Source organism: Heliangelus exortis, chromosome 11 (genome assembly GCF_036169615.1).
Source record: "Heliangelus exortis chromosome 11, bHelExo1.hap1, whole genome shotgun sequence".
NCBI classification, from domain to species: Eukaryota; Metazoa; Chordata; class Aves; order Apodiformes; family Trochilidae; genus Heliangelus; species Heliangelus exortis.
Genome location: NC_092432.1, coordinates 3,727,005 through 3,754,871, shown reverse-complemented (window position 1 = coordinate 3,754,871; position 27,867 = coordinate 3,727,005). Strand labels below are relative to the sequence as shown.

Here is a 27,867-nt window from a genome sequence, read left to right as displayed (position 1 = left end):
AGATGATAGAAATATCAGTAGACACCTTTAGGAATTACTAAAATTCACATCTCAAGAAAAACATAATTTAGGGCTGTTTTGGAATAACACTATTTATTTCTAAAATCCAGTAATTAAAAATACATATTTCTGTATGGTTTCCACATGTTTAAAAAATAGTTATCATTCCTTGCTTTAGACAAGAATGTACTGTGTTCTGCTAAATGCCTTCATGAATACAGTCTTAAGTAGCTGCCATTTTATGCAAATCCACAGAAAATAAGATCTAAACAGAGCAGCCTGTCATCCTTTCCTCTGTAGCTCGTGCATTTGACATGGCAAGATTATGTAGAATTGTAGAGGTGTAATATCTGGTTTAGGAAGACATGAAGGAGAGTGTTCCTGTTCTAAAGAGCTTACAATGACCAGGATGAAAACACAGGGTAGGGATCCGAAACATTTGAGCAGCACTGATTAGCACATGCCACATCCATGCCAGTAACTTCTGTCTGGATTTCCACATCACATTCTGTATCCTCTTACAGGAAAAAATAGCTAAGTGGTGAACTGGATTTCTCTATCTGAAAAAGCACAGATGACATGAGCACTGGGTAAAGTGTGATTTCTGGGTTAGTAAAAAAAAACACATCCTAACATTTTAACAACAGATATCTAGGTCCTTGCCAGGCTGGGGGCAGGAGGAGGGTCACAGTCAGGCTTTCATGTCACCATCCCTGCAGTGCCTGGCACAGTGTGACAGCACTGCCAGTCAGTCAGCCTTTCTGAAGATTGGGGCCCAGTTTGTTCACTTGACTGAACCCCAGGAGGACACTGGACTTCAGTTATTTCATGCCTACAAGCAGCAATTTAAGAAGCACATGAGCAAAGCTGAAGCAAGAATTACCCAGCTATTTTCCTTCTAGCTGTTAAACCTACTGGCTGCAACACCCAGCCACACCCTCCACAGAAAGAAAAACCACATGCTGCTTCTCTAATGTGAATATTTAAGAAACCAGGAAGGTTTTGGAGAACCCCTGCAGTGTTTCCCTGCCTTTGTATGAAGCACTCCTCTAGAGCAAATGAACCTTCTTTTTCTCAAGTGTTGAGGTCTGCTAATCCTTTATTTTACAAACCAACATATTGTCTGCTGTGGAACTGGGCCAGAAGCTTTAATCTTTACTGACAACTCTTCCCCCTCCCTTTTTTTTTTTTTTTTTTTCTTTTCTAGGAGGACAACTGTTAGTTTTGTGGCATACTGCTGCTCCACCCAGTGTCTGCAGACTTTTGACCTACTGAGTTGATAAACATTTAAAACTGCTCAGGAGTGCTGCCAGTTTAAAGCTGCATCAGACATCGTATCCCATTGGTACTGGAATACTGTGTGCGTGCGTCTGTGCCAAAGCAGCAGAAGTGCCCAGGCCAGAACACTGAGAGGCACTTAAATCCTACCCTATCAAATTTGGATGAACTGCAGAAACTTTTCGGAAGTGTAAATACCAAGCTTTTAAAAGTATTAACTTCTCTCTCCTCCAAGGCAGCATACAAACCAAACAAAGTCGCAAGCTCTGACTTCAGGATTTCCATTCTTTTCCAAATGTGGCTGTCTTCAGGTTGACCCATTGCATCGTTTTGAGGCAGTTTTCATTCCTAACAGGGGGAAAAAAAGGTCCAATTATGATACAACAGTTTTTGTTTACCCCCTCCCATCGTACCTCTTACAGCTGGATTCAGATCTACAGATCTAAGCCTACGGAAACCTTTGAACAACCCAGTGACTTCTCCATAGAATTTTGCTTTATTTTCTCCCTCTTATATTTTTCCATAGCAGAGTTATCCCAGTTGTATACCTGGGTCTTTCACAGTTAAGTCTGCTATTTAAATCCACTTATTAAAAGCAGCTCGCACTTGTATCTTTAGAAGCCACACTGATTTGATTGGAGTAACAAGGATATGTCTGGCTGCTAGAGGTCCTGAGTCAGTAGGGAAGGCTGGTACTGATGGTCTTGCTCCAGCAAGTTTGAGATTGTCTTTTCTTCATTTTCATCACTGATGTCTTTTTAAAAACACATCCCCTCTTGCTTCTTTGAGTTCTTTGGGAAGAAGATTAAGTTCAAATTTCACTTGAAAAAAAATCTTAATACGATAGTAAATATTTATATTTATTATATTTTTACAATTGCAGACTGTAGATTTGCAAAGAGTTGGTCATCTTTTTCTAGATTCAGCCTTTGGCTGATTTTTGAGTGTGTCAGTGGAGTGTGTTAACCTTGGAGAAGGCTGGAAATCTCGGGGGAGGAATGTGTGTCTCCATGCATAGGTATATATACATACCTAGATACCTTCACAGAATGGCAGTACCATTTGGGTTTCTATAATAATGGCAGATTTAACTTGCATTTCCACTCAACTGTGGTGTTTGTGATAATCTTTTTTTGTTAGATCTGGTTCATTTCAAATAAAAGATAAAGGATGAAAGAAAGGCCCAGAATGTCTGCATGGCTTAATTTTAATTTTGCACTGAAACAGTTTATAAAAATAATTAGCCCCTCTTGACTTGTTTTGGAATATATATTCTTTTAATACAATGTGTTCTCTATTTTTCCCCCCACTTTCTTAGGTGTAAACTACTTGTTGATTTAGCACAGAGTGCTGCTCTGTGCAGTAGGTAGTTACAAGCTGAAATAGATATGAATGAAACATTTTGTTATAAAAATGGCAAGATAAAGAGGCTTATTTGATAGTGTATTAGCATATGTTGTGGTGAGGTGTGCATACTTTGAAGGGAGGAGGCAGTAAAATGTTTGCCTTTTACCAAAGAAGCATTTGTTCCCCCTGCAGGCTTCCTGGCATCTCTTCAATAAATAGAGTATCTTAAGAGCTTAAGAAGGTTCTAAAAAGGCAATTTTTTAGGGTAGAATTCTTAGGTTGTGCATGTTACTTGCAAAAGCTTTGCTGGTTTTATTGGGTTGGTTTTAGAGAGTTGAATTAGCATTAAGAAATGTAGAACTTAATCCTTCAGGAATGCAAGTATCATCTACTGTTTGGGAATTTTGAAACTTTCTAAAACAAATCCCATTTATTAAATGCAGTAGGGTAAAGAGCCATATCCAAGCAAACTTTGTACTATTGGGTTTCTGACTTTCTCATTTCACTAATTTGTTTTAATATTGGTATCTCCAACAGGCCCTCTCTCCCCCCCCTGGGAGGTTTCACTGCTGAGGCAGCAAAATGCAGCTTACACTTTTTTCTTTTTCCTCAGTACTAAACAGTTGAGGGACAAACTGCCCATATACATTTATATCTCTATCAGAAATGTGTAAGTGTAGTACAGAATCTATTTTTTTAAGTGGATCTAGGAGAACTATGGGAGTGTTACAAATACTCATTTTTGATGTAATACTCTGATCAGGAATTTTCAGTATTATTTTTACTGTGGCTTCCTCTGACTTTGGAGGAGATTTCTTATTGGAATCTTATTTGTCCTTTTTTTGTAGCAACTTACAAACTTGAAAATACATTTGATTTCTGAATTCAGCCTGTAAATATTTTGGAGTTAAATGTCTTGATCATCTAAAAGGCATTGGTGGGGTTTTTTTCTTAGGGGTCAGATAGTATGAGTGGAGCTTGATAATTATTGATTATTGATTATTATTTTTAAATTATTTCTTTTTTTTTTTGTTGTTCCCATAATTTTAATTTTTTTCGAGTTCATACCAGTTTCACTATTGTTAAGTTCAGTGCAGTTCAGAAGAAGTATACTCTGTTCTATAATCAGGATGAGTCTTAACTAACACTTGATATTTCAAGAATGGAATGTTCAATGAATAAATGACTTAAACATGTGATTGAAGCTGAAATGTCATACCCTATTTTTATAAAACAAAGAAGAGGAAAGCCAATATATAGACTGGAAATGCAGATTAAATTCTTGTTTTTCTGTTTTGTTTTCATTTTTTTTTTTTTTTATATGAACAGTGTGTGTATTCATCTGTATCTTTGGGTGATATTGTTCTAGCTTAAAATAACTCCATTCTCACTTGACCAAATTTTTCTAAAGATGTTCTGCTGTAAGAGTCTTTCATAATCAGTTAACATGAGAGCCAACTATGCAAGTAGCAGAGGGGAAAGGAAGCTTGTTGCTGATTGAACTGGGCATCACTTGTTTTTCATACAAGGTGTCACAATACTTGAACTATTTTTTAATGCATTTATTTCTAGGGAATTTTGGATTGCGTGCTCAAGTTCATCAGGTTAGTGCACAATGAGATACCTTTTTCCTTGTACTGCAAAAAATCTGGTTGCAGCAGTTGAAAAAATGAATATTTTTAAAGTGTTTTTTGTCATAGAAGTAGATCTTACCTCTTAGCTTGGGAAAAGGAGAAGTTTCTGGGCTTTTTTCCTAGGCACTAAAAAGGTGCAGGAGAGAACACGAGAGATAAGACTTTAACCAATTGATATAGCAATAAATTGTTTTGGAGTAAAGATGAATCCTAATATGACTGGGGAGCACAGGCATAATTGTTGTTTATGTTGTGATAACAGGCACCATGTTGATAAAATTGGGATGCTTTTGTTTATAAAGATAACTCTGTGTTCTGCCACCAAGGAAACAGAGGAATCTCTGGCTTTAAAAGTAACACTTGGGCCGCTTTACCGTGGACACTGTTAGATTTGGAGCACTGTTCTTGGGAACCTTCAGACTACTCCTCTGGAGGAGCAGAAATACAGATGTCCTTTCCTGTGTGAAGAACAAGGTATAATATCAAGCCATGCCTCTTTTTCTGTTTTGGCCCATGCTTCTCTTGGGCTCGTGTTGAAGTTCATTAGAAACCTTCTGTTTGCTTCATTGCGGGGAGGTTAAGACCTTACAGCGAGCAGAGCAGAGCTGTTGGTTGCCAAGTTGGCTTCAGTTCTTATAGATCAAATTCTGCTGAATCCCTTTGTTCTGGCATGAAGGGAGGACAAGGCCATGGTAACACCCATGTGGTAACAGCGTGTTAGGTTTTACTGACATCACAGCCAAGCTGGGGACTGGCGAGTGACAAACCTTCCACTAGAGAGGGTGAATTTTTTGTTTTGTTTTGTTGAAGGCCACTTGCAGCACCATCTGATTTACCACTGATGACAGAACTTTAGACGTGAGGTCAGTGGTGGATGGATTGAGTTTTAATTGATGAAAGAGAAGAATGTGTTTCATAACCTTTTTATTTCTTGCAAAAAGGACAATGACACTGGAGTCCATGCCTGCTGCTAGGCAGGCTCTCTATCTGCAGCTGAATTTAAGTAATTCCAAGACCTAACTATCTTTGTCTTTTACCTCCCTCATACTACATTTCACATTGTTACAAAATGTTATAGTTAACTTGTGATGGAAGATGCCAAGTAAATTGAATCCAGAATTTTTATTACTTTTTGTATTACAGACCTATTTTGTAGGAGACCAAAGGTCTGGTGGAAAGAAATGGCAAGGTTCATGTGAAGTCCTTATTACTTTTGCTTTTATGTGCCCTTCTTTGGACTACAACTTTAACTTGGATTGCAACTGAGTTTGTTCCATGTCTGTTGGAAGTAGAAGTGTATTGCTTTTTTGCTCTGTATTAACCAAATGTCACTTAGTGTGAAGGTGAGCTTGCTGGATGTTCTATTTAAAGTTAGTGGTCCAATTTATTGTATGTGCTTGTTAATAAACTATATTTTTGGATAGAAGTACAGGCAATTAACTGAATTCTTGCTCCTGGGGCTACTGAGCTATGTTAGGATGTAGCATTTAGTTTACATTTTAGTTCATTTGTGTAATAATTAGTAAGAGTCTTGTCCCAAGGCTGAAGGGATGGAATGAAGACACTCAAAAGGCTCCCAAGCCCAAAACACCACTTCAGTGCACTTAATCCCTTTGTCTCAGATACTCTCATTCACCAAATCTTGCATAATAAGAACAAAACCCATATGGAAACGTCACTTTAGACCTTTCTGTGGATTGATCGAAAGAAAAATAACTTTCAGTAGGGCTGTAGGAAGTGCCACCCTGATAGCTGTGTCGAGGTTTCAGGTATTATTTACTAAGTAACATTCAGCAGCTTTTTTTCCTCATCTAACACACAGGAACAAGGTTGCCAAAACCAAGTAGAAATGAAGCATCTGCTTTTTTCAGTTAGTTCTCTCCTTTCTCTTCAGTATTTTGCTTGGGTTAAAGCTGCTACTCTGTATCTGTTCTGTTGAGTTCTTTGCCTTGGATGCTGTTGGATTACTGGAGATTCGTTGGGTGAATACAAGTAGCATACCACTTGGAATGAGTCCTCTGTTGGTCTGGGTGACTCTGAACATCAGTTCTTATGGATGCCTTGAAGGGTTTAGATACCATTCAGACTTCCTTGATGCTTATTTCCCAGTAAGTTTACAGTGTGTTGCCTTTTTAGTAACTAACAAATGACAACAGAAATTTTCTTGCCCTTGCCACATAGGTAACCTCCATGAGGGAGCAGGAAAAGGATGCAAGTCCCTTTATAAGTGAGATGAGGGGTGGTGGGGGAAGAGCAGCCCTTAACCTATAACTTTTACCAACCACTGCTGTGTCTCTTGTGAATTAGAAAGAAACAAATGGGAGAGCTTAACATCCTTTTCCTCTGCAATTAAAAGTACTTGGCATAAATGCAAGCTAAGTGGAAACTTCAGTGGCTGAATAATGCTATTGTATGCAGGAAATGAGAGGAGCTGAGATCTCACTTGGAAAGGCACTGGATGTTTTGTGACTTCTAAGCCAAGATTTAGGGCTGCTCTATGTGGTGACATTTTGGGAACTTGAGAGCCGAATTGAACCACTGTGTCTGCATCCCCCAACTTAAGTGATCATTTAATATTACAGTAGAGCCCCCTCCTTTCTGCACTGAAGAATCCTATCAGTATTCCCTGTAGCTGGCTCAGGATGCTGGAAGTGGCCATTTATGACTATCAGATTTCTGTCTGCTACTTCAGCAAGAAAGAGAGCAAGAGTTGACTGGATGCTTTCTTTATCTTTTGACTCTAAATAATAAAACACTCATAGCTTGCTTTTTCAGCATCCATTATGCCCTTCAGACTTCTCCCACTGCGAGGCAGAAGACCTTGACACATCTGTGAGAGATCTTCAGTTTCAAGAATAAAAGCAGTTGTGTTGTTGGAGGTGCTGAAGTGATTTGCCTTTCTGATGATGCCTTCCAAGTGGCAATCAAGGGCTAATTTCTCAAGTACCCTGATGCTTTTTTGTGTGTTCATGAGGAATGTAAATATTGACTGGCTCTTTCTGTCATTGAAAGTTGTCAGTCATGGATGTCTGTTCTGTTGCTAAATAGGTCTGCAGCTGTGGTATGAGGACCAGTGCCTTGAAGGTGTTCTGTTGTCATCTTCTGTGAACCTCATCAAGTTACAAGGTTTAACTGTTTTTCTTCAGATCAATTGAGAAAGCTTTCTTGCAATGAAAATTGCAGTAATGAGTTTGTTTATTGATTGCTACTGTGACTGTTCTCTGATGTGTTATTATAACAGAAAATCAAGGTATTCTATTAAGAAAGCAAAAAATGCTTTAAGTTCCATTTTGGTGCTGGTAAGGTCCACAAAGCTGATGTTTGTTTAAGAATGAAAAAAAGCCAGGGCACTGTAGTTCTTGATAAAATGGAGATACATTCTGAAGATGATGACATTACCTACATTGTTTAAAAAGAGAACCAGCGTTCATTCTAGGAGCAAGTATTTGGCTTCTATAATTTTGCAATGGTAGCTATTATCAATCTCACTAGCTTTCCTTTATACTTGAGAGTTCTAGTGACTGATTTTTATTGTTAAAGCAATTAAAAGTATCAAGCTTGAATATTCTCGGGTCAGTTGGTGATAACTGTGATTGCTTCTCTGGTACTGAACTTCCGAAACAGTCTGAGCATTGACTTGAATTTGGCTGCCTTTGCTTTTGCCTTGTCTCTGCTGGCTCTCTAATTTCATTTAGCAAAAAGCCAGATCAATGTAGATGATACATAAAAAGAAGAATTACCAAGAAAAACTTCTTTAAGTTTCTTGAGACAGCTTAGCTTGGAATAGGGCTGGCACAATCTCCTTTATGACTTCTTTACAGGTAAGTGCTCCTTTTAAAGTAGGATGAGAAACAGAGAATTGTCCATGTAGTAGTGAACTCTCTGTCTACCAGTATTAATTGTTCTGTATATTCACACCTTACTGTTTTATATGTTTGTTTCTATAATAACCAAAACCTGAGTAACTACCGTGACATGGAGCTTGTATCTTTGTAGAATTAAGATGGATTTTTATACTTCTGATACCCTCATTACTCTCACAGTGTAACATCTGTTTCTCTCCCTATAAAGATGCAAATAATGCCCTTCTTTCTTCTCTGTTCTCACTCCTGGCTAGAAAAGGATGCTCCATTATCTAGTCAGTACACAAACTCCTGCTGTAGTCCCATTTTCACTAATATTTATGAAGTGTTTTACCTGCCCTGTGACGTAGGTTTGTTTGTTCATCAGGCAAAAGCACCTCATCACATTTGTGCAAAAATACCTAGATCACAAACATGCATTCTGTTCTAGCTGTAGATAGAGGGTATCTAATTTAAATTAATGTATTCATTTTATATTAAAGCAGTGCTAAGTATCACATTTTTTTAAGATATAGCAGTATCTAATTGGACTGCCATGGAACATAGAGACTCGGATTTCTCCAGTAGCTCTGTCTAAACTGTAGCCAAACTGCTGTCTTTATTTCTATAAGGATACTTAGAAGAAGTTTCGAAGTGAAAACCTCTAATTATCTCCCTTTTTCCCTCTCCCCTCAAGGAGGCTCAAGTGGTGCAAGAACTGATACCAAGGAGCAAGACAACCCTTTCAGGCAGGTCCCTCCCTGGTGTGTATGTGGCACAGTCTGACATCCCTGCCCAGCACACTGCTCTCTGGCCCCAAGCTGCAAAGATGGAAAATATTGATTCCAGTCCATCTCATTGAAGTATTATCATAAGGTGTTTGCAGACATGCTAGGACTAGTCTTTTACTTACAGGAACCTTTATCTGGGGGGTGATCTAGTATGTTATGTAGCAAGAAGCTGCAAGAGGGAAGAATGAATTTACTGTTTTCATTTACAGCCAGTAGCCTGAGACCTTATTGTGACTTCAGCTATTCTTGATTATTGTCATATGTGGATGCTCCTGTTCCAGAAAAAAAGGGTCTTGTTATGAAAAAATTGAATTCCTTTAATTTCATTTGGGAGTAAGTACATCCACACACCTGGTATTTAAATCTGAGATAATTGTTTCTTTATGAATTTACTGCTCATTTCTGCATCAGATCTCATGTGTAGCTAAATCCTTGTATTCATTTAACAAGACCTGATTGACTGTTTAAAATTCTTTCTTTTGGGAAGTACCTGCTTGGAAAATGAACATTCTGCTTGTAAGGATAAGGGAGTGGGAGTGGGGTGAGGAATATAAAAATTATGAAAACAAATTGTTTGGAAGCACTGCATTGGAAAATACTGTTTCATGTCAGATCTTATTCTGCTATTTTATTCTGAAACATCTGTTGTCTTCTGACACTTCAAAAAAAATTACTTTGATTTAATAGTTCAAATTAAGAAATACAGCTTTGAAACATGGCTTGGAATGTTGAAGTTACCTGCTGTGAAAATGTCTTTTATGTTTCCACCATCACATTCCCTGATGAAAACACAACTGGCATTGGACAAGTGATTTGGACTGATACTGCTCTGCCCAGGTGTCAAGGTAGGAAGCTGTGCTCAGAAATCAGTCTGTAACACACCCCTCCTTGCTGAGTGTAGTTCCTAGACACAACCCAAGGCTGCCAGGGGGTCTCAGCAACCTCTGTTAGCTCTGTGCCCCCTGTAAGGGAGGAACTGATGAGGGAATGTTTTACTCTCTTGACTCATCTTCATCCTCAGGCCTACTGAGTGGTGACAGTGATGTGTTCCTCCTTGTCTGTACCCCCTGTGACTTGCTGCTCTGGTGCAAGGCAGCAGTTTAAAGCTTTAACTGGTTTTGAGCTGCGTGGATCTGGTTCAGCTGCCAGAGGGGTTTTGCTGCCCAAGGATTGATGTGCACATGTACAGTGCAGCATGTGCATTGTGGATGCATAAGCACAGGGAAGAGCCTTCCCTAAGATGTATTACTAAGCTCTTTAAGATTTAATACTCTCCTGAAGTTCAAGCTAGTGTAAGGGAAGGCTTAAGCAGCTTTAATGGGTTAAAATGATCCATGACTGTGTCCTTCAGACAGTTTAAAGACCCTGCAGCAACCCAAGCGGCCACCTGTTCCTCTCCCAGACAAACAGGTTACCCTCCTGACCTTTATTCTGCCACCCATCAGTTTTGCCTGGCCTGGCTCCATGTGGGGAGTGATTGTTCTGAAGTTTGTCATTGTTTAAAATGCCACTTGCCAGAGTTTAATGTGCACAGCTGCAACCTGAGCCATCGCCGTGTGTTAATAAGACTTAAAACTGTTGGACTGACACCAAAAGATCTGCTTGCACTTGGCATGTCATAAATTAACATCATTCTTACCTGCCAGGGATGATTCACTGCTGGCTCAAAGCATATTTAAACTTTAGAGGATGCCAACAAACTGGGCGGTGGTTTGACCTGCCACGTGGCCTGAGACTGCTGCTTTTCTCTCTGCCTCTGCCTTCCCTCTGTTGCAGACCGTAGGGAAACAGAAGCTCTTTATGGTGTTATGAGGGCTTGTGTTTGTGTGCTGCCCTGGCCCTCCTGCCCCCATCTGCCAAAGGGTTGGGCTGTTTGTGGGAAGATCCTCATTGGCTTTCAGATTCCTGACTGGTCCTGGGGGTTAATGCTTCACTAGAGCAGAGGCTGTCATTGCAGCAGCTTCAGAAGGCTTTCTGCCCACACATCCTGCCTACCCTGAGCAGGCAGGGTCGTGACTGCCTCTTAGCATCCCAGAAACTGTATATAAATTCCATGTTAGCAGAGCACACTTGAGCAGCTAACAGCCCACAGCAGGTGGGTGAAGCTGGTGCCCATTCTGGGCAGCGGAAAGGGATGCCCCACGTGGAAATGGTGGAGATCGTGTTGCAGGGTTATATGCCAGAGGTTGAACGTGCTCCTCAGAGCCCAGACTCTTGGGCTCCAGCTCCACAGGGACTGCCCAGCAGGAGCAGGGTGCTGGTCTGTCCCAAGGGACTTGCTGAGAGGGGAGCAGTGCTGCTTTCCTGTTTCTTCCCCCGCTTCCCAGCTGCATCCAGGGAGCTGCAAGGGCAGGACGGTCCCCCAGGGTGGTTTCAGGGCAGAGAGAAATGGACAATCGGAGAGGGTGGGAGACAGTTCAAGATGGTTTTGGCCCTCTTGTTGAAGCTATGGGTAATGGGAGAAGGTGTGTGTCTGGGCTGCAGAAGTATAAGTGTATTTCTTAAAAAGAGCATGGGCCTTTGTACAGTGACATGGGATTTGTGTCCTCACACTTCTCCCTTGGGGTTGTTTTCCTTATAAAATAATGTGAAGGCATAATGTGCTCCTTCAGTTAAAACTGCTGGTTTGCTTTCCATGGGCTCTGCATTGCCTATTTACCTTGGCTCATCCAAATAATTTGTTAAATACCAGGTTTGCATAAGCAGCCCCATGTGGACTTCGGACCCTTGAAATCTCGCTATAGACATCAGAAGGGATAGAAATGTGCCCCATATCTGTCTGAGATGTGTTTGAATCTGGAAATCCAAAGTGTTGGACAGAACAGGGTGTAACCATGGTTTGGTTAGGGGTAATTATGGTAGGCAATGCCAACAGCAGGCTGCAGTCCTTCTCATGTTCCCCACCACAACTGCTGGCACTTTAACCCTGATGTAACTGTTTCGTCGTAGTCATCACTGTATCCTCTGCCTTTTGGCTTTTTTTCCAGCAGAAAAAAATAATTACAGATGGTCTGCTACGTACAGGTAAGAAATGAGAAATCCTGGAAATGGATGATCTTACTCAGCAGGACAGATGGGAGACCTGACCCTGCAGCCCCACCTTGCCTCATGACATGATTTGTACTGCAGTGCTCACCTCCTGCATCAGCACTCCTGGTGCACATCCAGAGCAAGAGCAGAGGTTAGACAGTGTCTAGGACAAGGACAGCAGTTCTTCTCTGCTCAGCTTGCAAACACATGGTGATTGCTGCCTGGGCTGCAAAAAGGCTTTTGCTGTCTATATTTTATTTTGTGGGTAGTGCGGGTTGTTGGGTTTTATTATTTTCTCTTTATGCAAGGCTAACATGGAGCGTAAGGCTGGTTGCTGGGCAGTGGGGATTGCAGTTGGTAATAAAGGTCTGTTTTCTCACTTTCTCTATTTTTGTCTCTGGGCAGGATGAGGCACATCAGGGGAAAATCTGACGTGAAACAGAAGCTCAATTTTAAGTTGGAGTTAGACAGTCCTGCAGAGAGAGGTTTGTTAACACCACACTGTCCATCATCTTGGGGCCCACTGCTGTGATTCCTCATGCAGTGGCAACCCTGAAGGTTCTGTGCCATTTCTCTCCTGGACAATAGGTCTAAAGTAGGGTACAAAATTCCAACAAACCTTCATCCCCTCATTAGTGTGTATAGCAGGGCTTGGATGCCTGGGGCAGGATATCTGCCTAGTTGTCACCCAGCTCCCTCTGGTCTTGTGAACATACTGAGAAGGTGACATAAGTCTTCTTGTAAAGAGGAATGGTCTTTTTCAGGCACTGCAGGCTGGACTCCTGGGTCTCACAACCATTTCTGCCTGACTCAAGGACCTACAGAAATTGAATCCTTTCAGCAGAGATGTCTGTGTGTGAGACCCCACTGGTGGTCTGTTACTTGCAGAAGGGTTTTTTGCTTAAAAGGATAATTTTGCAGTCACCAAGTGAAAACTGTTCTTCCAAAGAACACTAGTTGTGAAGCAAACCTCTGAGTCTCTCCAGGTGAGTCTGTTTTCAACAAGGTCACCGGATATCCTCACATCTGCTCAGATGAGGAGATGAGTGAATCCAGCTGAGCAGCATTTTGTGTGCCCTCTCTAAAATGAACTGCAGAGCTGATAAATTCTTTACCCCTCACCCCTGCCACATCTGTGAATTGCAGCTTCTTCTAAAGCTCATGTGAAAAGTGCTGGAGTGCCATGGCACCATTGCAAGTGTCAGCTGAGAAGCAGGCTGCAACAAGCCTGGACATGTACTGGGCTCTGTCCCAGTGTCCCAGTCTGGAAGTGGGGATGCCAGCCACACTGCTCCATGGACAGCACTGGGATGGATTTTTTTTTTTTCTTGTAGCTTCAGTTTGAGGCAAGGGAGAATCAGTTCTCAGCACTGCTGGGGCTAGGGGGAAGGGCTTACCTCTTCTGACTTGCTGGTCAGTAGATGTTGCAAGCAAGAGTCTGGAGCTGGTATTACCAAATTTTGTTTTTTTACTGGTATAAAGATGATCAGAAGCTGGCCTAGGGTAAGGGTGTTTGTGCTTTAGCAGTGGGTGTGAAAGAAGAAACTCCAGAGGGTTGGGCGGCAACATGCTAGTTCTGCTCTCTTCTGTAGATGGCCTTCCGGAGACACGCTGGGTGAGTGGAAAATGTAATGAAATTCCCAGAGCCTCCTGGTGCACTACCAAGGTATTCTTGCCAGCTTTCCAGCCTGAGATGTTGGTGCAGCTGTAAGGGCCAGCTCCACAGATAGAGCTGATTACAGATTAACCCCTGCCATGGCAAGAGGATTATAGAGAGAGATGTTTTCTTCACCTGTGAAATAGCCACAGTTACCTCTAGGGTAAAAAAAGCTGAATAAAGGGCTCACTACCCTGAGCTCTTTTCAGACTGCCTTTCTGTCTTGAAAGCTTGTTTGTTTATTCTGGTTCACAAACTGAGCAGTACAAACATCAGTAAAAATGTGATGCATCCCAAATTCTAGCTGTGAGGATGGGTTTCATGACCACTGCAGTCTGCACAAGGTCTTTTAGATCCAAACCATCTGTGGGGCTCAGAGTATGCAAACTATTCATGTTGTCTTACAGATTTAGCAGGGAGCAGGGCCTTAGTCTGCTGGAATCTGTAAGAAAACAGAGACCTGCACCACTGCCAGTCCTGGGGGTCTTGTTTTAAGCTTCCATTGAATAGATTGATCATTGTCCTGCAACACTTAGTGGTGGAGAAAAAAGCAGGAAGGGGGTTTAACAAGTGTCTCATATGGTTTGTGTTCCCTCTGCTATGCTGAACCTTTCTTTCTGCCTTCACAGCAGGGTTTTTTTGTTGCCTCTGTTTCCTTTGTGCAGATGGTAGCAATAGGTTTCGTTTTCCCCCCAGCCGTCAAATTAACAGCCTTGGCGAGCTTTCATTTGCTGGCTAGTTCTGGGTGGTGCTGGAGGATTGCTCCACTCAGTACATTTCCAAGACTGGCTTTTTAACCCAAGCTCTATAAAAACAAACTGATTTTTTTTTTGTTTGTTTGTTTGAAAAAAGGGACCTTGGGAAAGTAGATACGAAATTTGCCCTGACGGTGTTTTGTCCACTGAAGGAGTTGGCTTTGAGTTGCATTAGAATAGCAGATTGGCTTCTTGCACAAATCTCCCACAAGCAATGGGCTGAACTGGGAAAAGCTGGTGGGCAGAGGTACTGGAAACAATCTTCTGCTGTGTTAAAGCATCCACAGGAAGAACTAATGCAAACTCTGGCCTCATATCTCCAAACTCCCCAGCAAAGCTCTCCAGTTGCAATGATCAGCATTTGATATCCTAAACTTGTGATTTTGCAACATGATTTTCTCTTCTTTCCCCCAGCCAGAGAGCAATTGTAGATTATCAACCCCTCACCATTCTCTAGCAGTTCTAGCACCAATATTTAGCTTACAGAGGAATTAGTGGTCTGAACAACTCCATTGCTACAGATGCTGGTGAAAATGGATTCTAATTATTTTATAAATGTAGCGCCTCAACCCAAAAGAGATGGGTGCTGGGTTTTCTAAACCTTTGCAGAAAGCCTATGGGGAAGACATAAACTGAGCCATGTGTTCCTGAGTCCTGGTGCCTTGACTGTTCTGACTTTATGTATTTATATATAGTAAAAGTTATATAATATTATATATGGTGTGTGTATATATGTAAAGTATATACAGTTTATGTGGTAAGGGAACTTAGTACAAATTTCAAGTTCTTTCATTGCCTGCCTGCCTTCCTAACTCAAAAAGCTCTGCTCTTGGCATCTTCCTGTAGTGCAGCAGCATGTGTGGGCACATCGTTGGCAGCTTTGTGCATACTTGATGTATCTTCACCTTTTGGGGTTTACTTTGTGGCAGAGACCTCTAACATGCTAGAGACTGTAGGACCCAGGCTCTAGGTTATCTCTTCCATCTTGAGGATGTAGTTTGAAATATTTGCTCATCAGGTGTTTCATTTAAACTTGGTTGTACTTGAAAAAGAACCTGGTATATCCAACACACTGCCATGCCAGGAACAACAAAATCTACAGAGCCGCTCGCTGCTCAGCCTTGCATTTGTTTCTCACATGTGTTCCAGGACTGCTCTCCTCAAACCTCCTCACTGGTTGTTTTCATCTGTTGCTAGAGCCGTATGTCTCCAAAGGAAGGACCAGCTCTGCCATTTGAACAATCCTCCTCCATCTGCTGCTACTGCTCCTGTTGCTGGAGCTGTCTGTGAAGTGGCAACTCGGTGATGCCAGGCTTGCAGGCACTTCATCAGTCTATCTGTCATTGCTTGTGCACTTCCAAGAGCCTGTGCTAGGTGAGGTCATCACAAACTTGCAATTTAATGCAGGGCTTCAATGGTTTAAGTTTATTAGGAGTAAGACCACTGCCATGGGCAGTTAGGCCAGCTAGGTTAAAAATTCACTGAGCATTCAGACCTGCTGTTCTTGGGGAAACAGTGAGCTGTTGCTGCTGTGAGTTAACTCCCATATGTGGTCTTTACAAGCCTGCCCCCAACATAAAGGATAAGTCAGATTTATTCCAGTTTCAGTTCTCTGTATGTTTAACATATGCTCCAGGTTTAGTTCCTACCTCCAGCTAGACATTTATTTAAATGAAGATGGTGTTCTTGCCTCAGATTTCTTGGAGAGCATGCAAAAAGGAGTAGAGATGCTTCTGAAACTCTGTCCTGACCAATGTGCAATACCAAGGGTAAAACCAAGCATCTCGTGGAGCTTGAGAGAGAGGCCAGAAGGTCTCCTTTGCTCTGTGTGGGGTTTTATTGAGATGGATGTGTACTGCACAGCCTGGAACACAAGTTGTTTGTTTTAATTTACAAATTAAAAATAAAACCATGTTTATTTGCATCAGTTGAGGGGTCTTCTTCTCACAGCTGCTTTAAAAGTGAACTCTAGCTGCCAAGTAAAATAAGGTTTAATGTTACAACACGCACTGAGAAGGGCAGAGCTGGTAATTGCTCAGCAAGCAGCAAGACACTAGTAGGTAGAATAAATAGAAATCCTTGTGAAGCACAGAACTTGGCTGTGGCTCATGGCAGATACGGGACCGAGGTGCAGGAAGGTGTTGCAAAGTGGCAGCCATCTACAGAGAGTAATCCCTGTGACCATGTAGGTGAGGAAGCCATGTCCTCAAGGAGGCTCTTAGCAGGAGTTCCCTCTTGCCACACTCTTAGCTGCCAGCCTGTGTCTGGCATTCCCATTATGGAAAGCTAGCTGGGAGGTGGCTAGAATCCCCAGTTCCCTTTTTGTTCTCTCTTGTCAAGCTTTGTGCTCTGGAAAACATGCCTGTAATATTGGGCAGTGGTTTCCTCCTTAAAAATTGATGAGGAGAAAGCTCATCTTTCTCCTTTTGCTGTGTGGATGTGTACAGCCCACTCTGAGGTCTGCGTGGGCTCGGTGTTTGGGACCACTCCTTGCCTGCAAGGTAGCCACAAGCCTGCAGGCAGGACAGTTGTCAGACAGGGGTCTGGTTTTTCTCATCTCTTGCTTTGTGGGGCAGTGGTGGCTGATGTGGTCTCAGCTGTGTTTCATCTGACTCATCGGGTACAGTGGAATAAATGAGCAGGATCTGAGTGTTGTTGTACTGTGGCTGAATCTGAAAGCCCAAATATCAGGACAAACAGCGTGGTGCTAGGTGCTGTTTTTATTTACAGGCAGAGACTTCCCCTGCCTTTAGGGGGCAAATGGGGGAAAACCAGAAGAGGCTCAGAGAAGGCTGGAGTGTTTGACAGAGGCGTGTCCACCAGAAACTCTCTTTCCTCTTCTTAATGGCAAGGAAACATGGAGGATTCTGATAGATGGAGTCAGGTCCTTTCAGGCTTTCTGAGGCTCTCCAGCTTGTACTGACTGGACTGAATGAGAGAGCAGTGAACAGTTATTACCTGCATCTTGTAATACCACAAGGCACATGCCTGGTTTGTGTTGGTGTAGCCAGAAGCATTCTGTTGGTGGCTCTTCTTGGCTCTGGATTGCATTGTGACCAGAATTTAACAAGTCACTTTACAATGGCTTTGACACCATTTGGGTAGATGAAGCTGGCTCAAAAAGCATCCACCCACTTGCTAAACAGTGCCTCAGGCTCTGAACACATTAAACTGTTTGCTGTGCTGCCTCCATGCAGCTTTCCAGGTGGGATTTGGTTTTGATGTTATCCATCCCCCTTGATGGCTTGGGAGCTGGCTAACTGTTGGCTCCACCTCCCATCTCTCCTGTCTAGAATTTGTATTATAATTTTTGGGAGTCTTCTTGTTGCAAAGTCTTGCACGAAGGATGGTCTTTATTTCAGGAAGTGTCTCTGCCCTTTCAGTTGGCCAGTGAGCCAAAAAAAAAGTAGCAAGACTTTACAGTGTCCTTTGGTTCATTATTACACATTTGTTGGAAAACTAAGTCCAGTTAAGCACTCATCTCACAGGTTTATTGCAAATTCTGTCTCTGTCTTGTGCAAGAATGGGTGATCTGGTGTGCTGGGTTTGACTTACGGGCATTGCAGAGGCACGAAATGAAATTTAAGTTCGGTTTGATGTGACAAAGATTCCAGTTCTGAGTCAAGCTTTGTTTTTTAAAAAAAGCCCAACAATCATCCCAGCAACAACTACTTTCTTTTTTTAACCAGAAGCATATAATCTTCCTTGGAACTGTTCTTAAGCACCAGAAGAGTGAAGGGGTGGATATTGTAAGCTGGCACAATTGGTGGCAAGGGCCATCGTTTTTTGTTTTCGTTTTTTTGTTTGTTTTTTTTATTTAGGCTTTACTAATGCAGATCAATGTGTATAGATGTTGAAACTTACAGTGAGTAAAGAACCAACAGCTGTCTGCCATGCTGCCACAGTTGGCTGGGAAATGGCCCAAACACAGAAAAGGCTTTTTATATTAAAAAAAAAAAAAAAAAAAAGAAGAAAAAAAGGAGAGAGGAAAAAAAAGTAGCTGTCTTCAAGTGTGTTTGAAATAATGAAAAGAACTGATGTGCAAAGCGATTAAGAGATCTTTGAGGATCAAAAGCCTTGATTCAGTTTTGCCCATGGTACAAAACTTTTCATCTGTTCTTATGTGGACCTTAAAGTAGGGCAGAAGGGTGTAGTTTTTAAATTATTTCATTTCAAAATTTACTTTGGGCAGGGGGAAAGGGTTCTTTCTGTTTGTTCTTGCTCTTGTTATTCAGTGTCCTTAACACAAAAGGCCAGCCTGGCTCTGAAATGAAGAGCAGGGTCGTTCTATGAACTGGTGGTTCATTAGTCTCCTTTTGATATGCCAGAACAGTAAGGGACCCTTTTATTTTTTTTCCCTTTCTAGTAACTCTGTGTTCTTAAATCAAGACATCTTCCCTCATCATGCTGCAGTGGTGGAATCTTTTTCAGAGATTTCCTAAGTGGGTTGTACCAATAACACTAATCTTGTGCAGACAGAGCAGTCAAAAGTGAGATGCATAAAGAAGCTAAAACCGAAGTTTTTCAGTGCTTCCCGCAGTGAATCCTGCTTCCCAGCTTTGTGTTTATTTGGAGCTGGATGCTCCCCACCAGGTTAAATCTGTGTTTGTTTTCCCTGGTAGCTTCTTGGACCATAGAGCAAGTGTGGCCTTGGGAAGGTGTGATAAGGGAGGCTCAGAAGTGGAAATTGCTGGATGCAAGCACTGCAAGCTCCTGAGCAATGTGCCCTTTCCTGGGGAAGGGGGTGATGGAAGTAGGGACAGGAGAAGGTGAAGGGCTTGAGAACAAAGGCAAGAGGAAGGAGAGGACAAAACTTAGGAATGTGTTTATCTTTGGGTTTCTGCAGGGGACAGTGGAAGAGCTCCCTCTTCCTGCTTCAGCCTGCTCTTACCATTGTAAAAAAAAAATGTCTGTGTTCCCAGCATCCCAAGGCAGGATGTATCTCTTAGCATGGTTTTGCACACTGGAGGGTCCACAGGGCAGCATTGATCTGCTCTGTAGCTTCTCCAGCCCAGCTCTGCTGTATTACACTTTGCCATGTAAGGGTTGGTTTCCAGAGCACTGATGGCTGAGTTGAGGTTTGTTGGCTTTAATGAGAGGAATCCTCACTATGGTGGAAGTTGGTTGGTCCTGTCTGGTTGCAGAAGAGCTGGTGACAGCAGAGAGGTTGTGTGTTTCTGCTGCCACTGCAGATACTCCATGGAGCTGGCATCTGGTGCCCCAGCAGCACAGGTGCTTCCTGTGGCCTGGGGCTAATGTACTTCTGCTGTGTGGTTTCCTGCTCTGTCCTAACTCAGGTCAGGTGGTAGGTGTGCTCTAACCTCTGCAGGAGGCATCTGTGATCCACTGGTTTAAATCCTGTTCTCTCCTCTAAACCTGAATTAGTACAATAATGTTTTGTAACCCCCTGTGAAGCAGAGGTGACCACTTACATTTATGCTGTTACAGAGACCACATCCATATGTTTGCTTGTGCTCTGTAGCAGTAGTGGAGACCTGAAAACAACGTTGGCAAAACCTGAAACCTGTATAACCCCATGACAAAGCAACATTGTCAGTTGCAGGCTGGAAAAGTTTTGCTGGTGAAAATTTCTGGCAAGGTGTGAACGGTCAAATGAATTAATCTGCTTTGTTCTTAGATGGGTTTTTGTGTTAGCACTTTCTGTCTGTTCCAAACACTCCTATGTCTGTATCAGTGGCAGGAAAGCAATGTCACTACTGATACAAGCCTGGTATAAAAACCTAACCATAAGCCATTTTGTGAGCAGTTATGATGAGTGAAAAATTTATCTCATGGGCTGGTGATACCCACCCGCTTGGACTTGAAAGCAGGCATTCATTAATTTACTGCATATATTAACTTGCTGTATAATTTTTATGCTATTCTACCAACATCATAAGTGTCATTTCAGCATATTATCTGTTCTAATACAGCTGTGGCAGCAAAAGAGAATAAAGAAGACAGTCCTCATGCCTGCCTTTGGCGTTGAGGGGTGGAGATTAGATTGTCCATGTATTATGTTTTGACTGTAGCTTCTCTCCTGGTGTTCACGTAAATAGTTATTTTTAGGAAGATCATATATTTCCCAGTAATTGTTTTAAATGCATCAAAGAGCTTGCTGATATAAAGCCTGTGATTTATGGGTTCCCGCTACTTTTTAATAGCTGAACTTAAATCCTGGATTCACTGAAGCCATTTGGAAAATTGGGATTATTCCAAGCTGGAGCAAAGGGAGGGAGACTGGTATTTTGCCAAGATCAGCAGTGATTCATTCCCACATTCACGCTCAGCATCCAGTGAAGGGCAGAAGCTGGGAATGCTGTAAGGAGAGCTAGCAGGAGATTATCATGTTGAAGGTGAATCTGCCCTCCTCACTCCCTCTGCTGCTAGATAAGGTCTTTTGAATGAGGACTGAATTCTGTCATAGTTTTCTTTCATACCCTTTAAAAGCTGGTGTATTCATAGAAGCCTCAAGCCAACTAACTCACCTCCTGTCTGTAAGGCATAGAGAAAACTGAGTATTTGCTGTCCCAAAGAGTGTCCCTGTAGGGGTGAAGGACTGGAGAACACCTCAGGATAAATATACTTTGGAAATCCCTTACAAAGAGATGTTTTAGTGCTTGGAATGAAGCAATGTCTGTATCAGGTTAGCCCAGCAGTCTCTAGCAGTGTGAATAGGAGCTCTGAGGGACCTGTAAAGGGACAGGGTGGACCCAGGGCTCATTGCTGGCACATTCTGTCACGCTCCAATGATATTTGGCCTCTGGACACCCTTGAGTGAGAGGTGATCATGGAATAAATTAGATTGGTGATAGTATAATTTAGATTAGGTTATAAATTTTCAAGTAACATAAAGTGGAAACTTGCTGTAGTCTTACTTGGTTTTGTTTAGCCTGAGGACATTTCTGCTTTTGGTGCCCACACCAAGCTTCAGACTCCCATCTCCTAGGACATAGAGCTAGGCAAACAGTCCCTAACACCCAGGCACGACAGATGAAAGGGGCTGTTTGTCCATCCAGGAGTCTGTCTTTGCTCTGTCCTCCCCTTGTCCATGCAGCTTGCAGGGGCTGTGCTCCAGCTGCACGTCCAGTAGCTGTGGCTGTGCTTGTGGGGAGAGCAAGGCTTTTACAGCAGGGCAGCTGAAATACTTCTTAGTTGTGAGCCCCTTGGGAACTGTCTTTCCTCAGAGAGCTCTCTCGTCCTTGTCCTCAGGCCAGCTGACAGCAGAGTAAAAATTTCTCATCGTGTTTCAGCTCTCCCAGCCCTGGGAGAGAAGCACAGGGAGATGGTCAAGTAAATGCAGCCAAGTGTCTCAGCATGGTTCAGTCCCAGCAGAAAGGAAAGGATTTCATTTTTTATTTCTGTTTTTCCTTCTTCTGCAGAGTAGGGCCACAGCCAAAACAGTGTTTGCTTGTTTTCCTGACGTGATCATCCCTGTTGCATATGTGAGGAATACAATTCTGAGAGCACTGCTGCCATGATCAGGAGGCAAAAATCAGCAAATCTATATTTGTGGGTAAGAGCTAGTAATAAACCCCTGAATTTTCAAGCACATAGAGGAGCATTGACATCTAAATACCAGAAATTCTAAGCCCTTACCTTGCTAATTCATGTGGCATTTGGAGGGGCTGTGGATTTTTATTTCATCCTGGTATTTGTGGCATTTCCTGCCATTAGTATAGGAAAACCCTTGTGTGGTAAATGCTGGCTTTTTCCTCTCTTGGTGGCAGCCACTGAGATGTGGGTTCATGAAAGGCAAAGCATCCATCTCAAGACTGAAGGATCTCAGAGAGGTACCTGGGAAGGAAAAGCTCATCGGGGTTGAATAAGGATTTTGGTCCTGTGACTGGTTGCCAGAGCTGAATGGCTCTGAGCAGAATAAATCTGCTCTTGAGATCCAAGAGTCTGGGGCTTAAAATTCATTGGTTTGGGTATTGGCTAATGGCTTGAAAATACCACTGATAGCAATTTTATCACAACCTCCTAAAAGTAATCTGCATATAAAGGTTTCGGATCCAAGCGTTGGCCCGGAGTCTGTAACCCAGCCTTCAGAAATTGCTGGTTTTAATTGCAGATTAAACTGTAGATTGGGCCATTTAGATTTGTAATGGAAAAATATTAGCCCTTGTACTTTCCTCCCCTCCACCCTCTATCATCAGGGCATATATCAGATTGCACTATCTGGCAGGGAGTTCCAAATGTTATTTGAGAAGAGAGAGGAATGCAAGCGATGTCAGCAGAAAACAGCTGAGTAGCGGTTAAATTTCTTTGGCCTGAACCTGCTCCACAGGGAAAAAGAAATGCAACAACTGGACTTGTTTCATTTCACCCCAACACAAACCATCCTTTGGAAACAGATGATGTTTGTGAGCAACTTGTCTACGGAAGCTGGGATTTTGGAGTGGTGCTTAGGTGGGGAAGTCCTGCTCTGCTGTGGACGTGGCAGGTCCAGCTCATTGGGTCCAGCACCGTGATCCCTCAGTGAAAACGCTGGAATCTGTGGGGCCTGTTCCTGTTCCCTGCACTTCTAGGTTGCATTTCCATGGCCTATTAAAGGCATTATCTACGTTGGCTCTTCAGAGAAAAGCCCTAAGAGCTGGCTCAAGTGAACTTGCCCCGTGCTGCAAAAGAGCAGTGGAGGTGCGTGCAAGGATAGTGTTAGCTGAGAAGTTGGACAGAGTTAAATGGTACCCTTAATCCCCTTGATTCTGTCAGAGTCAAGTTAAAAGGTCTTCCCCGCTTGGGGTGAAGGCTTTGCACGTGTAGGTGCTGGTTCACTTAAGGGCAGTGCTGTCTCTGCAGTGCAAGAGCCCTTTTCTCTGCTGGCATTTGCTTTCCTGCTGAGGGAAGAGGTCACTTCTGCACTGGCTCACATCACGAGCTGGGGACCTGTGTTGAATTTTTGGTCCATGGAGGATTTTAAATAAACAACAATGGAGCCAGCAAACAGGTAGAAAGAGAATGGCTGAACAGGAGAAGAAAACTAAAGCAAATATAGCCCTTGTTTTTCTTCTGCCAGTCAGTCTACAGGGTTATCTGACTTCTGTGCCTTGCACTGCTCATTTTAGCTGGATTTTCCATTGTTCATATAGCAGAGATCCATCTTTTTCTTCTCCTCCTCACAGGTGTTGCAAGCAACAGGAGGTTGCAGTCCCCTGACATGATCCTTCTCAGGATTTGGGGTCCTTCTTGGGAACTTTCTTACCTGTCTGGGGTTTCGGGTCCGTTCTCTTGTGATGTTCTTCAATTTTTCCAGTTGCCTGTCTCTGGACCACTCTGATGGAACAGCTTGGTCTTCTCTTGGACAAAAACCCAAATGAGCAATGGAATAAGCCACTTTTCTCTGGTCCCTCCCCAGCTTTGTTATGGCTCTCAGATGTCATGGCATCAACTACCCAACAGTCCTACTTAGATCCTTGAGTCAGATTTTTCCCCTAACCCCTGGTCTTTAGGGTTGTATCTAGCCTCAACTAGTGCCTCTGTTTTGTACTGAAATAAATTCCAAGTGTAATGCCCAAAATGCATCAGGTACTTGGGCCTGATTCCCATTGACTTCAGCAGGAATTATGCAACTTTCATTAGAGAAAGTGGACAAGTGTTAGGGTCACTTTTGGGAGATTTTGTAGTTGAATGCAAGAAGAGTAAAACAGGCCAAGATGTGGTTTCTGCAGCCCTAATTCTATTGCAGTCAAAGGGAGGCCCCTCATTCATTTCAGTAAAAGGAGAAATGAAGTGTAATTCAGAAAATCAGAGGAAAACCAGAGAATTTGACAATAAGTTTATTTTTTGTAGGGGTTTGGAATAATTCCATAAACTGAGGGGAATTTTCCTGATGGGAGAGGTTTTGATTCTGCACTAGAAATAGTGTGGCTGAATATTTTTGGATGTATAATCAAATCTTTCAAAAACTTCTCTGAATCATTTTTTTGTGACTGCAGGAATGGCACTGGTGTATTGAAACAGTATATTCAAGTTCCTAAACAAAACATTATTTAGTGCTCAAATGTTTTGTATTTGAATGTATTTCCTCTCTTCCTCAACCCAGTTGTTGGTGCTCTGGTTTTATTGCCTAGCACTGCCTTCTAAAGCAGATACATTTTTATTTGCATGCAAATTGGTAGGAGGCAGCAGGCCTGTAAATACTGTGCTAATCATTACAGGTTCCATGGTTCATCAGGACTCTGATGCCTAATTGGCTGCAGGATTGCCTATAATTCTGGATAGCCTGATTCAGGGCAATAGGAATGGTTGAATCTACATAATAAAGCAAATGTGATGAAAGGTGAGTGCACACCTACTTTATATGTGTGTTATCATTCTCATCAAGGTCAAAACATTTTTTTCCTTCTACATATACATATTCATAGAGCCTGTGCTCAACTAATGAGTCAGAAGATTAAATGGTTGTGGATTAAGAGCAAACCCTACTGTTCTCCTAATTAGATTGAAAGTTACTTTGTTCATCTGATTAGAATGCTGAATTCAAACCAGGTAACACAGCTCCTCAGCTACTTGTAAAATCCGAGCCTAAGAGTGACTGGAACCCATTATCAGTTGGTTTCATCCAGCCCCCCCAGACCTCAGTGAAGCCAGTGCCACCTCTGAAGGATGAGTGGAATCCCCCCCCAAATTTTCAGGGGAGAGATTGATCCAGGGTAGAGGGGCTGTGCTGCCAGGATTAGATAACACACAAGATCTCCAGATAGGATCAGTTTCATGGCAGATTTTTAAAATATTATATCAGGGATGTTACTTACAGTCCCTGGTAACAGCTACTGAGATAAGGCCTTTCTCTTGCAACTGCCATGCATTAAGATGTCTGTCTTTCCAACACATCTGAAGTTATATCATCAGCAGCCATGACTCAAAGGAGTCTTTGCCTTGAGCCCCAAGTGTTACCCCTTTTCCCCTGAACTTGGAAGCAGTTGTACTGGTGCCAGGGCTTGGAAAGGGCTGCAGCATCACCAAAACCTTTGGAGACAAATGGCCAGATCTAACAATAGGTGTGAGTCAGTCTCTTTGCAGTTAGGTGATTTGATTTCCTGTTGCTCTGCTGTGTGGGCTGCTTGTTTTGAGGAACAAATCCTTATTAATGCTTTATCTGTAATATCCCCACTTCCACTGACAGGATCCCTCTGTGCATTTTTTCCTGACTTTGCTGTGTATTGCTTCCTCCTGTTCCCCTGCCTGCAGCTGCTCCTGCTCCAGCTGCCTGCACGAGGACTTTTGGCAGAGCTCCTTAATGAATGCTGCTCCAAGATGCTTGGCTTAACTTCATGGCACCCATGAACATTTGTCCTTTCCCTCTAATCTTCTGAATTGCAGGAGTGTTCAGTATTTGGGCTTTAGATCCTTCCTGATTTTATTCAGGTGTGGAAAAATGTAGAAGGGAGGGTGACAGAGAATCTATTCAGATTTAAAGAAAAAAGTTAATGGCTTGGGTCTATGTTGTCCTAGTTTATTCTATTTTTCTTTTTTTTTTTTTTTTTTTTTTTTTTTATTTTTTTATTTTTTCTTGTGTGCATGCATTTATTTTAACTTCTCTGTTTGAAGGGGGGGAAGGGACCACAGCCTCTGACCTCTCAAAAAGAGAGCACTGAATGAGAGACTTTCAAGAAGTTTTCACAGGTGTATTAAAACAGCACAAGATTCCTGTTTCCTCAATGAAAATGGGAGCAATGTGTATCTTTCCACAACAGATTGGAAACAAAGGGAACTAAGAAATGTGTTGGCACTCAAAAGAGCAGGAAAGGAACACTGTTCCTGTCACTGTTAGAAGGTTAAAATCCTGCCTGGCAGCCTATAAACTATTTAAACGATCCTACAGAAATTCCACTTACTGAATCATCTTTGGGATTTATAGCTAAATCCTTCACCTCCATTGAAGACCCAATGTACTCACAGCCCTGCCGGAAAATAGACCTTAATGAGGAGAAATTGTAAAACTGGACTGATAAAAAAAAAAAAAAAAAAAAAAAGCCCTCTTCAGCAAAGAGAGGTCCTCGCTTCACATGGCCATTGAGATGATGGCAGCTGTGCTGCTGTGATCATATGTGACCTAGATTTTCTTCACAGTAGTCCTGTGGTCTCCCTGATCTTGTGTAGGCCCAAATGAATTGAATAGAAACATTTCTGGATGCTTTCAGAAAGCAACGGTATCTTTTTCTTTTTTGCTCTCTCTTTTTCTTCAAACCACAGCATCTGTTCCCCTTGTGGTTTTCCCCCTTTGCTCTGACACAGTGGTTGTGAAAGAGGACAGGGCTGGCATTGCTTTAATTTGGGATATGGTGGATGGGGGAATTAGGGTAGGTGTGGTGCCAGAATGTAAAAACTTGAGTTGGTGGATTTTAGCACTGATTGCAAACAAAGGAAGACAGGAGGGCAGTTGGGAAGATCAAGGGTGAGACTACAGCATCAGGAAGCCCTGAAGTTCTGCACTGACTATGGGTCTGAGCCTGGAACCAGTGCTTTTGGGTGTATCATTCACATTAAGCTCTACTGCATGGGCTTAGAAATTATCTTAGTGCAACCTCCTGATTCTCTGGGGGAGAAAAACTGAAGAGACCCAGGTCCTCAGGGTATGGGCAAGCTGTTTGGCTCGATTAGGTGTGGGCAGGATTAAGTTTGTTAGATTACAGCACCCAGAAGGAAGTCTGAGACCATCCCTGTCTGCTGGTGTGGAGGCTCCTGGTCTCTCTCTTGGACCCTCCCTCCTCTAGAACGTAGATTTTGACTTCTGACTTCCCAGCTCTGACACCAATACCATCTGTTTATGTGAACAAAAAGCACTCGGTTTGGAGGGGCTCAGTTAAGGTACTTGGGGGAAACTAAACAGATCTCTTTTGATTTCCCTACAGGGGACAGCAAGGCCTTGCAGCAGAAAAGGCTGAAGCAATCTGTGGGGCAGCCTGTTTGTATTTCCTTCCTTCCATGCAGATCCTGCTGACTCTGTTGAAATTCAAGTTTTGAGGATCAGATGCAAATTTTTCTAAACTTAAACCAAGCAACTAGCACATAGACTGAGTCCAGTGGAGTGTTCTGATAGGAACAAAAATAAACACTTATTCTCTGCCTCCGTTCATACGTAAAATGAAATTGCAATGATCCCATCATCTGCTTTACAGAAGGCTGTGAGGACGACTTCTCTTCAGAGCTGTCTTCAGTTACAGAGCTGTTCTGACAGTGGTGAGTGAGTGTTACAGGTGGTGGGTGGGGGTTCCTTCTGAAATTTTATATAACTCCAATATTATCTGTTCCTATGATTGACTTGACACATGAATTCAAAACAGTTGGAGTTTCTCTCCCACTCTGGTGTAACAAACTGGATGTGAAAATGACACTTCCCCTGGGAGCTGATAGTTTGCTGCTCAGTGCATGGTGTTGGGTTCCTTTGTTCGCTGAACGTGGCACTTGGCAAGTGGTTTTTGCCACTTCAGGGTTGTCAGTTCTGTCTGCTAAAGGCCAAGATAAAGCTGCACAATAACCCTTCTGCTCCAAGCAGATCTTCCCTGTAAAGTACTGATTTGATGACAA

At 42.5% G+C, this 27,867-nt stretch overlaps 1 protein-coding gene and 1 long non-coding RNA gene across 4 annotated transcripts in view; both read left to right on the top strand.

The window, feature by feature from the left end:
- LRRC28 (leucine rich repeat containing 28) overlaps positions 1-5,685 on the top strand; it is a 53,154-nt gene extending 47,469 nt beyond the window's left edge. For all 3 annotated transcript variants that reach the window (XM_071754243.1, XM_071754245.1, XM_071754244.1), the window contains one exon: positions 1,208-5,685. In XM_071754243.1, coding sequence (XP_071610344.1) covers positions 1,208-1,280 — 73 coding nt within the window. In that variant the 3' untranslated portion in view covers positions 1,281-5,685. The remainder of the gene's footprint in view (positions 1-1,207) is intronic.
- A 2,035-nt stretch (positions 5,686-7,720) lies between these two features.
- On the top strand, positions 7,721-27,548 carry LOC139800787 (uncharacterized). The gene is made up of 6 exons (XR_011727930.1): positions 7,721-11,357; positions 11,917-12,073; positions 12,328-20,385; positions 21,717-21,850; positions 24,495-24,616; positions 27,459-27,548. It is a non-coding gene; the product is annotated as an uncharacterized lncRNA (long non-coding RNA).
- Positions 27,549-27,867: the final 319 nt, after the last annotated feature.